The 12,443-nt window shown below is 43.8% G+C and overlaps 1 protein-coding gene and 1 non-coding gene across 4 annotated transcripts in view; one reads left to right on the top strand and one right to left on the bottom strand.

Annotated features, from left to right (window-relative positions):
• TRAPPC8 (trafficking protein particle complex subunit 8) overlaps positions 1-10,565 on the bottom strand; it is a 112,112-nt gene extending 101,547 nt beyond the window's left edge. For all 3 annotated transcript variants that reach the window (XM_021670014.2, XM_021670016.2, XM_021670015.2), the window contains exon 1: positions 10,384-10,565. In XM_021670014.2, coding sequence (XP_021525689.2) covers positions 10,384-10,540 — 157 coding nt within the window. In that variant the 5' untranslated portion in view covers positions 10,541-10,565. The remainder of the gene's footprint in view (positions 1-10,383) is intronic.
• Positions 5,458-5,564, top strand: LOC135276116 (U6 spliceosomal RNA). Its single transcript, XR_010343683.1, has one exon. It is a non-coding gene; the product is annotated as a U6 spliceosomal RNA (small nuclear RNA).
• Positions 10,566-12,443: the final 1,878 nt, after the last annotated feature.

Raw genomic sequence — 12,443 nt, 5'->3', positions numbered from 1 at the left:
CACTGCAACCTCTGCCTCCCAGGTTCAAGTGACTCTCCTGCCTCAGCCTCCCGAATAGCTGGGATTACAGGCACACACCACCACAAACAGCTAATTTTTTGTATTTTTAGTAGAGACAGAGTTTCACTATGTTGGCCAGACTGTTCTCCAATTCCTGACCTGATCCACCCGCCTTGGCGTCCCAAAGTGCTGGGATTACAAGTGTGAGCCACAGAGCCTGGCCCCAGGTCTGCCTATATTTTAAATAGTTATTTATTTAAAATACAGACTTTTCTGAATTTCCTATGTGTTCTATTGACTTCTACTATTTTTTATTAAAAAAATAAGACTCTACCAAAGGCCCTACCTCCAAAAAGATAAGTTTATAAATGATAGTAAAAATTAAAAAAAAGACTCAAAAACGTTTTTAAAATTATGTGGTACAAATGTATATTTATATTGTAAATGTATATATACAAAAAGTATACATGCAGCCAGGCACAGTGGCTCACACCTGTAATCCCAGTACTTTGGAAGGCCAAGGTAGGTGGATCACTTCAGGTCAGGAGTTTGAGAACAGCCTGGCAAACATGGTGAAACCCCATGTCTACTAAAATACAAAAATTAGCCAGGCGTGGTGGCAAGCACCTATAATCCCAGCCACCAGGAAGGCTGAGGCAGGAGAATCACTTGAATCCGGGAGGCAGAGGTTGCTGTGAGCCAAAATCGTGCCACTGCACTCTAGCCTGGACAACAGAGTGAGACTCCTTCTCAAAAAAAAAAAAAGTATACATGCAAATTCTATCATAGTGATCGCCTATAAAAGGAAGGAAAGAAAAGGGACTAAGAAAAAAAGGTAGAGAGAACTTCAACCAGGAAAGTTTGTCCTATAATTTTTTATTTATTTTTAAAAGAAAAGATAAAAAGCAAATATGATGGAGGGTTAAAATGTGATAGTTCTGGGTAATGGGGAGGTGGATGTTTCTTGCATTCTCTGCATTCTTCTATAATTGTTATGTTTTCTAACTTAAATAAACATATCAGCCTCTCTCCCTAAACTTCCCAGTCAGTCAAATTATGCAGCAGAGAAACAAAAAAACACTATGCTGCATTTCTGATATCCTTAGGAACATACTGTACAAGTATTTCCCTTAAAGTTGCTTCATAGTGGCTCACGCCTGTAATCCCAGCACTTTGAAAGGTCAAGGAGGCGGATCACCTGAGGTCAGGAGTTGGGGACCAGCCTGGCCAACATGGTGAAATCCCATCTCTACTAAAAATACAAAATTAGCCAGGAGTGGTGGTGTGCGCCTGTAATCCCAGCTACTCGGAAGGCTGAGGCAGGAGAATCACTTGAAACCGGGAGGCAAAAGTTGTAATGAGCCAAGACAGTGCCACTGCAATCCAGCCTGGGCAAAAAGAGAGAAACTCTATCTCAAAAAGTAATAAAATAATAAAATAAAATAAAGTTGCTTCATGATTGTCAAATAACATAAGTAGCCACGTGCGTATTTAAACTTCCCTTTAACTACCTTTTGATATTCATAAGTGTTAACACAGGAAAAAAATTTTTTTAATTAGAAAAAAAGTGTTAATACAAAAAGACATTCTAGTTTTGCTCCATATTCTAGTTTTAGCACCATATTCAAGGTGGGTTTGTCAATTACTAGGTAATTCTGTGTGACCAACAGAACACAGCAAAAGCAATGGTATTTCAGTTCTAAGTTTTGTTTTGTTTTGTTTTGTTTGAGACAGGCTCTGCAGGGTCTGGCTCTGTCGCCTAGGCTAGAGTGTAGTGGTACAACTTCAACTCACTGCAACCTCCATCTCCTGGGTTCAAGTGATTCTCATGCCTCAACCTCCTGAGTAGCTGGTATTACAGATGCCTGCCATGACAACTGGCTACTTTTTGTATTTTCAGTAGAGACAATGTTTCAACATGTTGGTCAGGTTGGTCTTGAACACCTGACCTCACGTGATCCACCCACCTCAGCCTCCCAAAGTGCAGGGATTACAGGCGTGAGCCACCACACCCAACCTTCTGAGATAAGTTTTAAAAGTCTATGCCTTCCATCTTGGGTTCTAATTATTTGTTTTGGGAGAAGCTGACTGCCATGCTATGGGGACACTCAGGGAGCTTATAACTGAGTGAGAGAACTGAGATTTCAGGCTAATAAACAGTGAGAAACTGAGGCTTGCCAACAACCATACAAGTGAGCTTGGAAAAAGAACCTCCAGCCTCAGATGACTGCAGCCCCTGCTGACAGCTCTACTGCAACCTCATGAGAGACCCTGAACTAGAGTTACCCAGCGAAGCCACTCCCAGATTCCAGATGAAGTGAGAAATAATAAATGCTTTTGTTTTAAGATACAAAGTTTTAGGCAGGCGAATCACGAGGTCAAGAGATCGAGACCATCCTGGCCAACATGGTGAAACCCCGTCTCTACTAAAAAAAAAAAAAAAATACAAAAAAAAATTAGCTGGGCATGGTGGCGCGCGCCTGTAGTCCCAGCTACTCGGGAGGCTGAGGCAGGAGAATTGCTTGAACCCGGGAGGCGGAGGTTGCAGTGAGCCGAGGTCATGCCACTGCACTCCAGCCTGACGTCTGGTGACAGAGTGAGACTCTGTATAAAAAAAAAAAGAAAAAAAAGAAAAAAAAAGATACAAAGTTTTAGAGTAATTTGTTACACAATAGGTAAATTACACTGGGGTATCACAAAACCAACCTAATAAAGAAAGCAAGAGCGAAGAATGATTTAAGAGAAATGTGAAATGCTCTTAAATCAGACCAATTCAAAAGCCTCAGATAAATATATTAAGGCTTCACTGAATTTATTTAATATATAACATCTCAATTTCAAAATGAAATTAAGCTCTACTGTTACCTTACTTTTGTTAAGTTCTTGAATACTGTATTTTGAAGTTACATTTCCTAGAATTTTCCATGGAATACTGGTTCCTCAAGAAAATTAAAGAGTGTTTCTGAAAAATGACGCTTTGTTCAAATAAATTTGGGAAATACTAAGTTTTAAAGGTATCTTTATAGGTCTTTCCAGTGTCCAACTATGGAAAATTTCCAAACTTTCCATAGTTTGCTATATCAAACTGCAATCCTCCCAAACACATGCTACCTTAAGCAAACTTATTTCACCACAATGATCTTTTTCAAGGCCAAGCACAGTGGCTGACACTTGTAATCCCAGCACTTTGGGAGGCCGAGGTCAGGAGTTTGAGACCACCCTGACCAACATGGAGAAACCCCATCTCTACTAAAAATACAAAATTACCCAGGCATGGTGGTGAATGCCTGTAATCCCAGCTACTGGGAAGGCTGAGGCAGGAGAATCACTTGAACCCAAAAGGCCCGAGGTTGAGGTGAGCTGTGATCGCACCACTGCACTCCAGCCTGGGTGACAAGAGCAAAACTCGTCTCAAAAAACAAAAGCAAAAACAAAAATCCTTGAAACAAAACCACAGCTCATATGAAGAAAAAAAAATCTGGTGTTTGAGAAACGTATTGGAAGGCCACGCATGGTGGCTGAAAACTCATGCCTGTAATCCTAACACTTTGGGATGCTGGGGCAGGAGATCATTTAAGCCCTGGAGTTCAAGACCAGCAAGAACAAGAAAAGGAAGGGGAAGGGGAAGGGGAAGGGAGGGGAGAGAGAGAGAAAGAGAGAGAGAGAGAGAGGGAGGGAGGGAGGGAGGGAAGGAGGGGGAGAGAGGAAGAAAGAGAGGGGGAGAGAGAGGGAGGGAGGGGGAGAGAGGGAGGGAGAGAGAGAGAGAGAGAGGGAGAGAGGGCGAGGGGGGAGAGAGAGTGCGCGCACGCAAGCGCGAACCCAGTGTGGTGGCTCACACCTGTAATTCCAGCAGTTTGAGAGGCTGAGGCAGATGGATCACCTGAGGTCTGGAGTTTGAGACCAGCCTGATCAACACGGAGAAACCCTGTCTCTACTAAATATACAAAATTAACCGGCATGGTGGCGCATGCCTGTAATCCCAGCTACCTGGGAGGCTGAGGCAGGAGAAAAGCTTGAACTTGGGAGGCAGAGGTTGCAGTGAGCCAAGATAGTGGAACTGCATGACCCCGCCTGGGCGACAAGAGCAAAACTCGGTCTCAAAAAAATTAAAAAAAAAAAAAGAAAACAGGCTTTATAAACACGGATGCAGTGGCTCAAGCCTATAATCTCAGCACTTTAGGAGGCTAAAGCAAGAGGATCACTTGCACCCAAAAGTTCAAGATCAGCCTGGACAACAGGGTGAGAGACCCCCCATCTCTATAAAAATTTTTTGAAAATTAGCTGGGTGTGGTGGCACACACCTGTGTGCTACTCAGGAGGCTAAGGCAGGAGGATCTTGGATACTTTATACATATAAAACTTTAACTGTATTTTTTAAAAACCTCTGACTGAGTGTAGTAGCTCAAGCCTGTAATCTCAGAACTTTGGGAGGCTGAGGCAGGCAGATCATTTGAATTCGGGAGTTCGAGAACAGCCCGAGCAACATGGCAAAACCCCATCCCTACAAAAAAAAAATTTTTTTTTAAATTAGCCAGGTGTGGGGGTGCTAGCCTGTAGTCCCAGCTACCCAGGAGGCCAATGTGGAATAATTGCTTGAGCTCAGGAGGTCGAGGCTGCAGTGAGCCATGATCATGCTCCCTGCACTCCAGCTTAGGTGACAAAGAGAGACCATGTATCAAAAAATTAATAAATAAAACAAAATAAAAACAAATTTTAAAAAACTGACTTGAATTTTATTCAAAGTTTGGTACTTCCACACCTTGGGCATTAATTACCTTGTAATATCAACATGGTAGTTAAGACTGATGAAATATCTCCAACTAAAAGAAATCTAAGGGACCAGATGAAATGGCTCACGCCTGTAATCTGGCACTTTGGGAGGCCAAAGGCGGGTGAATCACTTGAGATCAGGAGATCCAGATCAGCCTGGCCAACATGGCGAAACCCTGTCTCTACTAAAAACACAAAAATTAGCTGGGTGTGGTGGTAGGTGCCTGTAATCCCAGTTACTTGGGAGGCTGAGGCAAGAGAATTGCTTGAATCTGGGAGGCGGACGTTGCAGTGAGCCAAGATTATGCATGGCACTCCAGCCTGGGCGACAGAGCTATACTCCGTCTAAAAAAAAAAGAAAAGGAAAGAAAAGAAATTTAAGGCCGGTTGCAGTAGGTCATGCCTGTAATCACAGCACTTTGGGAAGCCAAAGCAGGCAAATTGAGTCCAGGAGTTTGAGACCAGCTAAGCAACATGATAAAATCCCATCTCTACAAAAAAATATAAAAATTAGCCAGATGTGGTGGTACACACGTGTAATCCCAGCTACTGGGGAGACTGACGTGGGAGGACTTTTTGAGCCCAGAAAGTTGAGGCTGTAGTGAGCCAAGATCATGCCACTGCACTCCAGCCTGGGTGACAGGGTAATACCTTGTCTCGAAATTTAAAAAAAAAAAAAAAAAAACAGTGCTCACTTCAGCAGCACATATACTAAAATTGGAATGATACAGAGAAGATTAGCATGGCTCCTGTACAAGGACAACACAATGCTTTTCAAGAATTTAAAAAGACGGCCGGGCGCGGTGGCTCAAGCCTGTAATCCCAGCACTTAGGGAGGTCGAGGCAGGTGGATCACGAGGTCAAGAGATCGAGACCATCCTGGTCAACATGGTGAAACTCCGTCTCTACTAAAAATACAAAAAATTAGCTGGGCATGGTGGTGCGTGCCTGTAATCCCAGCTACTCAGGAGGCTGAGGCAGGAGAATTGCCTGAACCCAGGAGGTGGAGGTTGCGGTGAGCCGAGATCGCGCCATTGCACTCCAGTCTGGGTAACAAGTGCGTAACTCCGTCTCAAAAAAAAAAAAAAAAAGAATTTAAGAATTTAAAAAGAAAAGAAAAAAAAATTTAAGAAAACTGGAGACATTAAATAGCCTTCAAAAGTAATATCCTAGTCTGCTTTTTTCTGTTGTGTTTTTGAGACAAAGTCTCACTCTGTCTCCCAGGCTAGAGGGCAGTGACAAAATCTTGGCTCACTGTAACCTTCACCTCTCGGATTCAAGTGATTCTCCTGCTCAGTCTCCCGAGTAGCTAGGACTACAGGCACCCACCACCACAAGGCTAATTTTTGTATTTTCAGTAGAGACAGGGCTTCGCCACGTTGGCCACACTGGTTTCAAACTCCTGACCTGAGGTGGTTGTCTGCCTTGGCCTCCCAAAGGGCTGAGATTACAGGCCTAAGACACTGTGCCTAGCCTACTTTTTAATCCCTTTAATAACCTTAATTTCAAAATAAAATAATGTACAAGCCACATACTTCCAAGTTAGTACTTAAGTGAAATTTTCTTGAAACATCTAAATGATATACTGCAACACTGTTTAGAACTATCAAAGAACTATCACTAAGCAAAAATAAGGCTAATTTAAATTTTTTGTTTTATGCTTGATTAACATTAATACCACGACTCTTTGAAATATGGCCAGTGGAAATTCTTCAAGTATTAGGAAATCAAAAATTTGTGTCAAACAATGACTATGTTAAGTCTCAAAAATATATCAAGCACAGCAATCACAGTAAATACATAGAATAAATTTAATTATACATTTTTTGCCAGGTGCAGTGGCTCACTCCTGCAATCCCAGCACTTTGGGAGACCGAGGCGGATGGATCACAAAGTGAGGAGATTGAGACCATCCTGGCCAACATGCTGAAACCCCACCTCTACTAAAAATACAAAAATTAGCTGGGTGTGGTGGTACATGCCTGTAGTCCTATCTACTCAGGAGGCAGAGGCAGGAGAATCACTTGAACCCAGGAGGCAGAGGTTGCAGTGAGCCTAGATTGAGCCACTGCACTCCAGCCTTGTGACAGAGCGAGACTCTATCTCAAAAAATAAAATAAAAGAAATTTAATTATATATTTTTAATATAATTTAATATTCTTCAGGTTTTAAAATGCCTCTAAGGAGGCCAGGTGCCGTGGCTCACGCCTGTATTCCCAGCACTTTGAGAGGCGGGGGCGGGCAGATCACCTGAGGTCAGGAGTTCGAGACCAGCCTGACCAACATGGAGAAATCTAGTCTCTACTAAAAATACAAAATTAAGCAGGCGCAGTGGTGGGCACCTGTAATCCCAGCTACTCGGGAGGCTGAGGCAAGAGAATTGCTTGAACTCACGCAGCGGAGGTTGCAGTGAGCCGAGAGCCGAGATCGCACCACTGCACTCCAGCCTGGACAAAAAGAACGAAACTCCATCTCAAAAAAAAAAAAAAAAAAGAAAAGAAAAAGGAAAAAAAAGTGTCTCTAAAGAACCTAAAATGGCTCTCTGTTGTCTAATACATCAAAAGCCTAACCTGTACTTTCAAAGTCCTACACATAAATAGTACTCAAATCTTGTCTATCAACCCTCTCAAATCTCTTCTATCAACCCTCTCTTCAGTGTAGCTTTAAACCTTGTGTTTTCTACTAAACTCTAAAAATAAGTCTCCTGACAATACTTGGCACTGTACCTGACACTACTTGATATCTCAGCAATCAAGGCAAAGTTTTACCCTATATAACAGCATACCTACAGGCCAGAAATTGAGTCATTTTTTTTTTAAGATTCTCTTCTCCCTCTAAGGAAATGTTAGCTTATTTTAGTTCATTGTACTTTTAAATTACACTGCCTGAAGTGATACTGTCATGCCTCACTTCCTAAAGAAAATCTGTCTTTGAAAAATCCCCACACTTGAGACAAAAAGCAGCCTGTTCTGGATGGTAAAGAACTCTAAAATATATTTACCAGCAAAAAACTAAACCAAGAAAAATTAAGTCCTTTTTGCCAAATTTCTAATGTTATCACCATAGTCTATGTCCTAATCATCTTGAAATTTAAAACTTGTATCTCCTGGTCAACTCACTAATCTCCAAAACTTTCAACTCATTAATCTCCAAGTATTTCACACCCTCAAGAATATACTGACTGCTTCATATTTACCATTAGATATAAAATCTAAAATCCCCTTCCTAGAATTCAAGGTCCTCTCTTTAAGCAATCCTCTCTTACTACTCTGTACTCCCATAAGGAAAGTTTCCCAACCATTGTCATAATTTAGACCTTTTGCCCGTACCATTCTGACCTCATCCCACTCTTTCATAGGGAATGACTGCCCTCTTTCCTGCTTTCTACCAACTGTCTACCTATCCACTAACGTCCAACTCATCATTATACCCCTTCTCTAGCCCAGGCCCAGTGGTTTGAGAAGAGCCTGTGCAACAAAGAGAAACCCAGTCTTTAAAAAAAAAAAAAAAAAAATTAGCCAGGCATGCTGGCATGTGCCTGTAGTCCCAGCTACTTGGGAGACTGAAGCAGGAGGATGGCTGGAACCTGGAGGCTGAGGCTGCAGTGAGTGAGTGAGCTATGATGGTACAACTGCACTCCACCATTCCCAGCCTAGGTGACAGAGTAAGATCTTGTCTCAAAAAAAAAAAACAACCAAGACCGGACACAGTGGCTCACACCTGTAATCCCAGCACTTTGGGAGGCCGAGGCAGGCAGATCACCTTAGGTAGGGAATTCAAGACCAGCCTGATGAACATGGAGAAACCCCATCTCTACTAAAAATACAAAATTAGCTGGGCGAGGTGGCTCATGCCTGTAATCCCAACTACTCAGGAAGTTGAGGCAGGAGAATCCCATGAATCCAGGAGGCAGAGGTTGCAGTGAGCTGAGATTGGGCCACTGTACTCTAGCCTGGGCAACAGAGCGAGACTCTGCCTCAAAAAACAACAAAAAAATAAAAACTTAATTTCACTTATTTCTTCTTACTTTTTTAAGGTGGCTACTAAAATTTTTTAATTTTAACTGTGACTCACATTATATTTCAATTAGACAGCACTGCTTTATGGGGCAAGTAGGTAATTTTAAATATTGTCAGGAGATAAGATGATTAAGAACACAATGTCTTGAGTCACACTGCCTGTTTTAAATCTTTCCCAGATGCAAGACTATGGACAAGTTAACACTTCTATGCTTCAATGTCCTCAAATTTAAAATTGCAATAACACAGGATTCAGTGAGGACTAAAGGAGGAAAGTTACACATCGCAAGTATCAGGTATTAGCATTACTATTACATAGTAACAAAGTAGGTTTGAACAAAATTCCTTCTCATAGAAAAAAAAACAAAGTAGGAAAGAGTACACACATAAAAGTCAAAATGGCTCAAGTGTTTGTTTTTTTAAGAATTCAAAAATGTAGGGCATTTTGTTGTTCCTGTTAAGTCCAACATTGAAGGAAGTGAGACTGATAGCTAAGATACAGGCTAAAGAAAATCCAAAAGTTCCACAACTGTTTTTTTGGACAGCTCCCTTTCTCCCCTAAAAAAGCTAATTTGTAATGGAGCTATTCTCCCAAAGAACACAGTAGCACGAAAATACATGAATGTATGGGACAGCACTGATTTTTTTATTTTCAGGCTAAGTCATATTAAGCTAATAAACATCACGTGTCGTTTGCTCGACATAGGCTTATTAGAAAACCCTTCAGTTCTTATTGACCTCAACAAAAAATCTTTACTTGTACTTGGTTATTTGGAAGATACTGGCTAAAACATACTTGAAGCTTTACTAAATTATTTTCCCCTAGTAAAAAAAATCCAAAGCTGGAGAAAACGGGTACCTCCTTAACAAGAGAATACATTTCTCTTAGTAAACTTATATGCGAAAAACCAAATTTTAGGACTTTTCCATCCCTAGTATAGATAACTTCAAATATCTAGGTTGAATTAACCACAAGTTGGGCTTGCTTCTTCTTCCTTCGGGCAAAAAGCTGTTTCAAGTTTTATTCTTCACATAATACTTTTAATTTTCTTGACGAGTTAAGCGAAATACTGTATATCTAAGAATGCCTTAGTAAAATAGCGAAACAGTAGTTCAGACAGAGACGATCCTCAACGCTACAAGAATGTAAGAATATCCAGAACTACTCTGAAAGTCCAGTTAACACCCAAGTGAGGATGACAGGTCTTCCTTACTCAGACACTGTCGGTTTAAGAGGCAGAATTTTCCTACCTTAGCTGCTTTGCAAGTGCCTAATTCCTTCGCTGTGGCCGTGGACAACAGTCTCAACGCCCTTCTCAAAGACTCGTGTTTACCTTTTCACCAACTACTTAACGAAATAGCTTATCTGAGAAGAAAGTGCCCAGAGAAACTGGAGCTTAGGACTGCGCTGTCTTGACAACCTCATGGTCCCTCCTCCAGCCGCCCCCGGAGCACCTCGGGGCTGCAGCCCCAGACGCCGCGGTACCTGTTCCAGGACGTAAACACTGCCCTTCTCTCCCCAGCCCGCCCGCAACTTCCTTCTCCCGGCCACGGCTTTGCGGGAGCCCACTGGAAAAGGAAGGATACCACATACCCTCGGAAGTGAGGCGGGAGAAGGGCTTAAGCAGCTCTGCGAAGCTAAGGTGATTGAGACGAGTGAGCCGCTCGGCTTCGTCGCTGCACAGCGCGGCGACACAGGGGACGAAGGAGTCCGGGATTAGCTCCTGCACTGATTGTACACACTGGGCCATCGCCGCGGCAGAGGCAGAGGCAGCGGCGGCGGCGCCTGCCCTCCGGCCCACCCTGAGAGGTGATCCTGCCGCTGCAGCAGCTACCGCCGCCGCCCGCCGGCCTGGCCCGGCCGGGCGGGGCCCCGAACGCACTGGAGCCTAGAGACGAGAAGGAACAGACGCCGCCGCTTCGGTTTCTGGTACACACACCAATGACCCCCCTTCGCGTCACCGCCGCTCCTCAGCGCTCGTCCCCCCGTGCTCGCATTCCACCCTCATAGGTGGAGACGCCGACAGTCACCACTTAGTCCTTCGGACGGCAAAACCTTGGTCACTGCCCGACCGGAACCGCCATGTTGAGGCCGAACCCTGACCAACCGGCAGCACAACTCCCGGCAGCCCCCGCGCGCCACCCTCACGTGACTGGGTTAAAGGAGACAGTAGGGGCGAGGGAAGAGAACTAGGCGAGGGAAGTGGAGAGCGACGGAGGCCGGTTGGGAAGCTGAAGCCGGAAGTGCTGTGACGGAGGCTCCCCACCCACTGGGCGGGGCGGGGCTACAAGCGCGGTGGGCGGAGCCGGGGATGGGGGAAGGCGCGCAACTCTAGGCGGGCATCTCAGGCTCGCACTTGACAGAGCAGAGCTAAGAGCGACCCGCAAGCGGCAGGCGGGACCTCGAGACGGGTGCTGTCACAGTGATGGAAGCGCACGCTCACTTTCCACGCAGGCCCGGCCTATTTTACGTCCCTAAGGCTCTCATCCTGGCTGCTATGAGCAACTGATGCTGTTGGTCGCATGGGTTCCTACGCTCGCCGGCGGAGCAGCGGGTTTTGCACCTGCTCGGGATAGAGGGTGTGGATCTCTTGGAAGTGCTTGGAGTTTCGCTGAAGCGGACTTGAACAGACCATGTATCCTTTAAATACAGCCATGCTTTTAGAAGTGGACTGTCACTTTATGTGGTCTCATCCATTGAACAGAATGTGTGCGTTTTGAGTGCTGCAATTCACTGGAGTGTAATTGCGCTGCTGCATTTTTGTTGGTCGCAGGGAAAGGGTGTGCCTGCAAATGTCCGCGTTGTTCATCCACAGCATCTTCCTTTTTACACTCTGCTAGGATGTTTATTTCCTAGTGGTGGAGGTAGGGGAAGCCAGTATTTATGAACTATGTATAACCGGCTTTCATTCCTAACTTTTCAAATGTAGTTTAACGGGGGAGGGGTCAGTGGTTTGTGCCTTTTAAGTAGAAGTGAATGAAAAGAATTTTACTAATGTGTCACTCAGTTGTTTGAGTTTCTTCTGTATTGCATGCCAAAAATATAAGGCAAGGAAAAATGAATCATTCTATCGTGATTTTATGGTGCTTTAATTAAAGGAGTCTTCCCCAACTTCAGCGTCTCAAATTTTTCCACTTTTTGACACCCTCAAGTTTTTACTATGGTAATAATTTATGACAAGTAAGATGTATGTCTCTCATGTAAGTTGACAAATGGGAGGTAGGAAAGCACAATAGGACGTATTAATGACATGCCTTGGCTACAAATTAACTTATAAAAGTGTCCATCCATCACTTTAGGAGATTTATTTGCCAAAGTTAAGGACGAGCCGGGGAAACAGGTCTATGCCTTTAGAAAACGATTTTGAGGGCTCCAAATTTAAAGAGGTTATTGAGAAGCACACAGTTTTAATCTAAGAGGGGCGATAGGGGAAAAATGTCATTCGTGCCTTTGGCTCAGTGAATCTGCATTTTTTTTTTTTTTTTTTTAGACGGAGTTTCGCTCTTGTTACCCAGGCTGGAGTGCAATGGCGCGATCTCAGCTCACCGCAACCTCCGCCTCCTGGGTTCAAGCAATTCTCCTGTCTCAGCCTCCGGAGTAGCTGGGACTACAGGCGCGCGCCACCATGCCCAGCTAATTTTTGTATTTTTAGT

The sequence above is a fragment of the Aotus nancymaae genome, unplaced genomic scaffold (assembly GCF_030222135.1).
Source record: "Aotus nancymaae isolate 86718 unplaced genomic scaffold, 86718_ANA_hifiasm-v0.15.2.pri h1tg000020l, whole genome shotgun sequence".
Classification (NCBI taxonomy): domain Eukaryota; kingdom Metazoa; phylum Chordata; class Mammalia; order Primates; family Aotidae; genus Aotus; species Aotus nancymaae.
The sequence above is the reverse complement of the archived record's forward strand: the minus strand, read 5'-3'. Positions and strand labels throughout refer to the sequence as shown.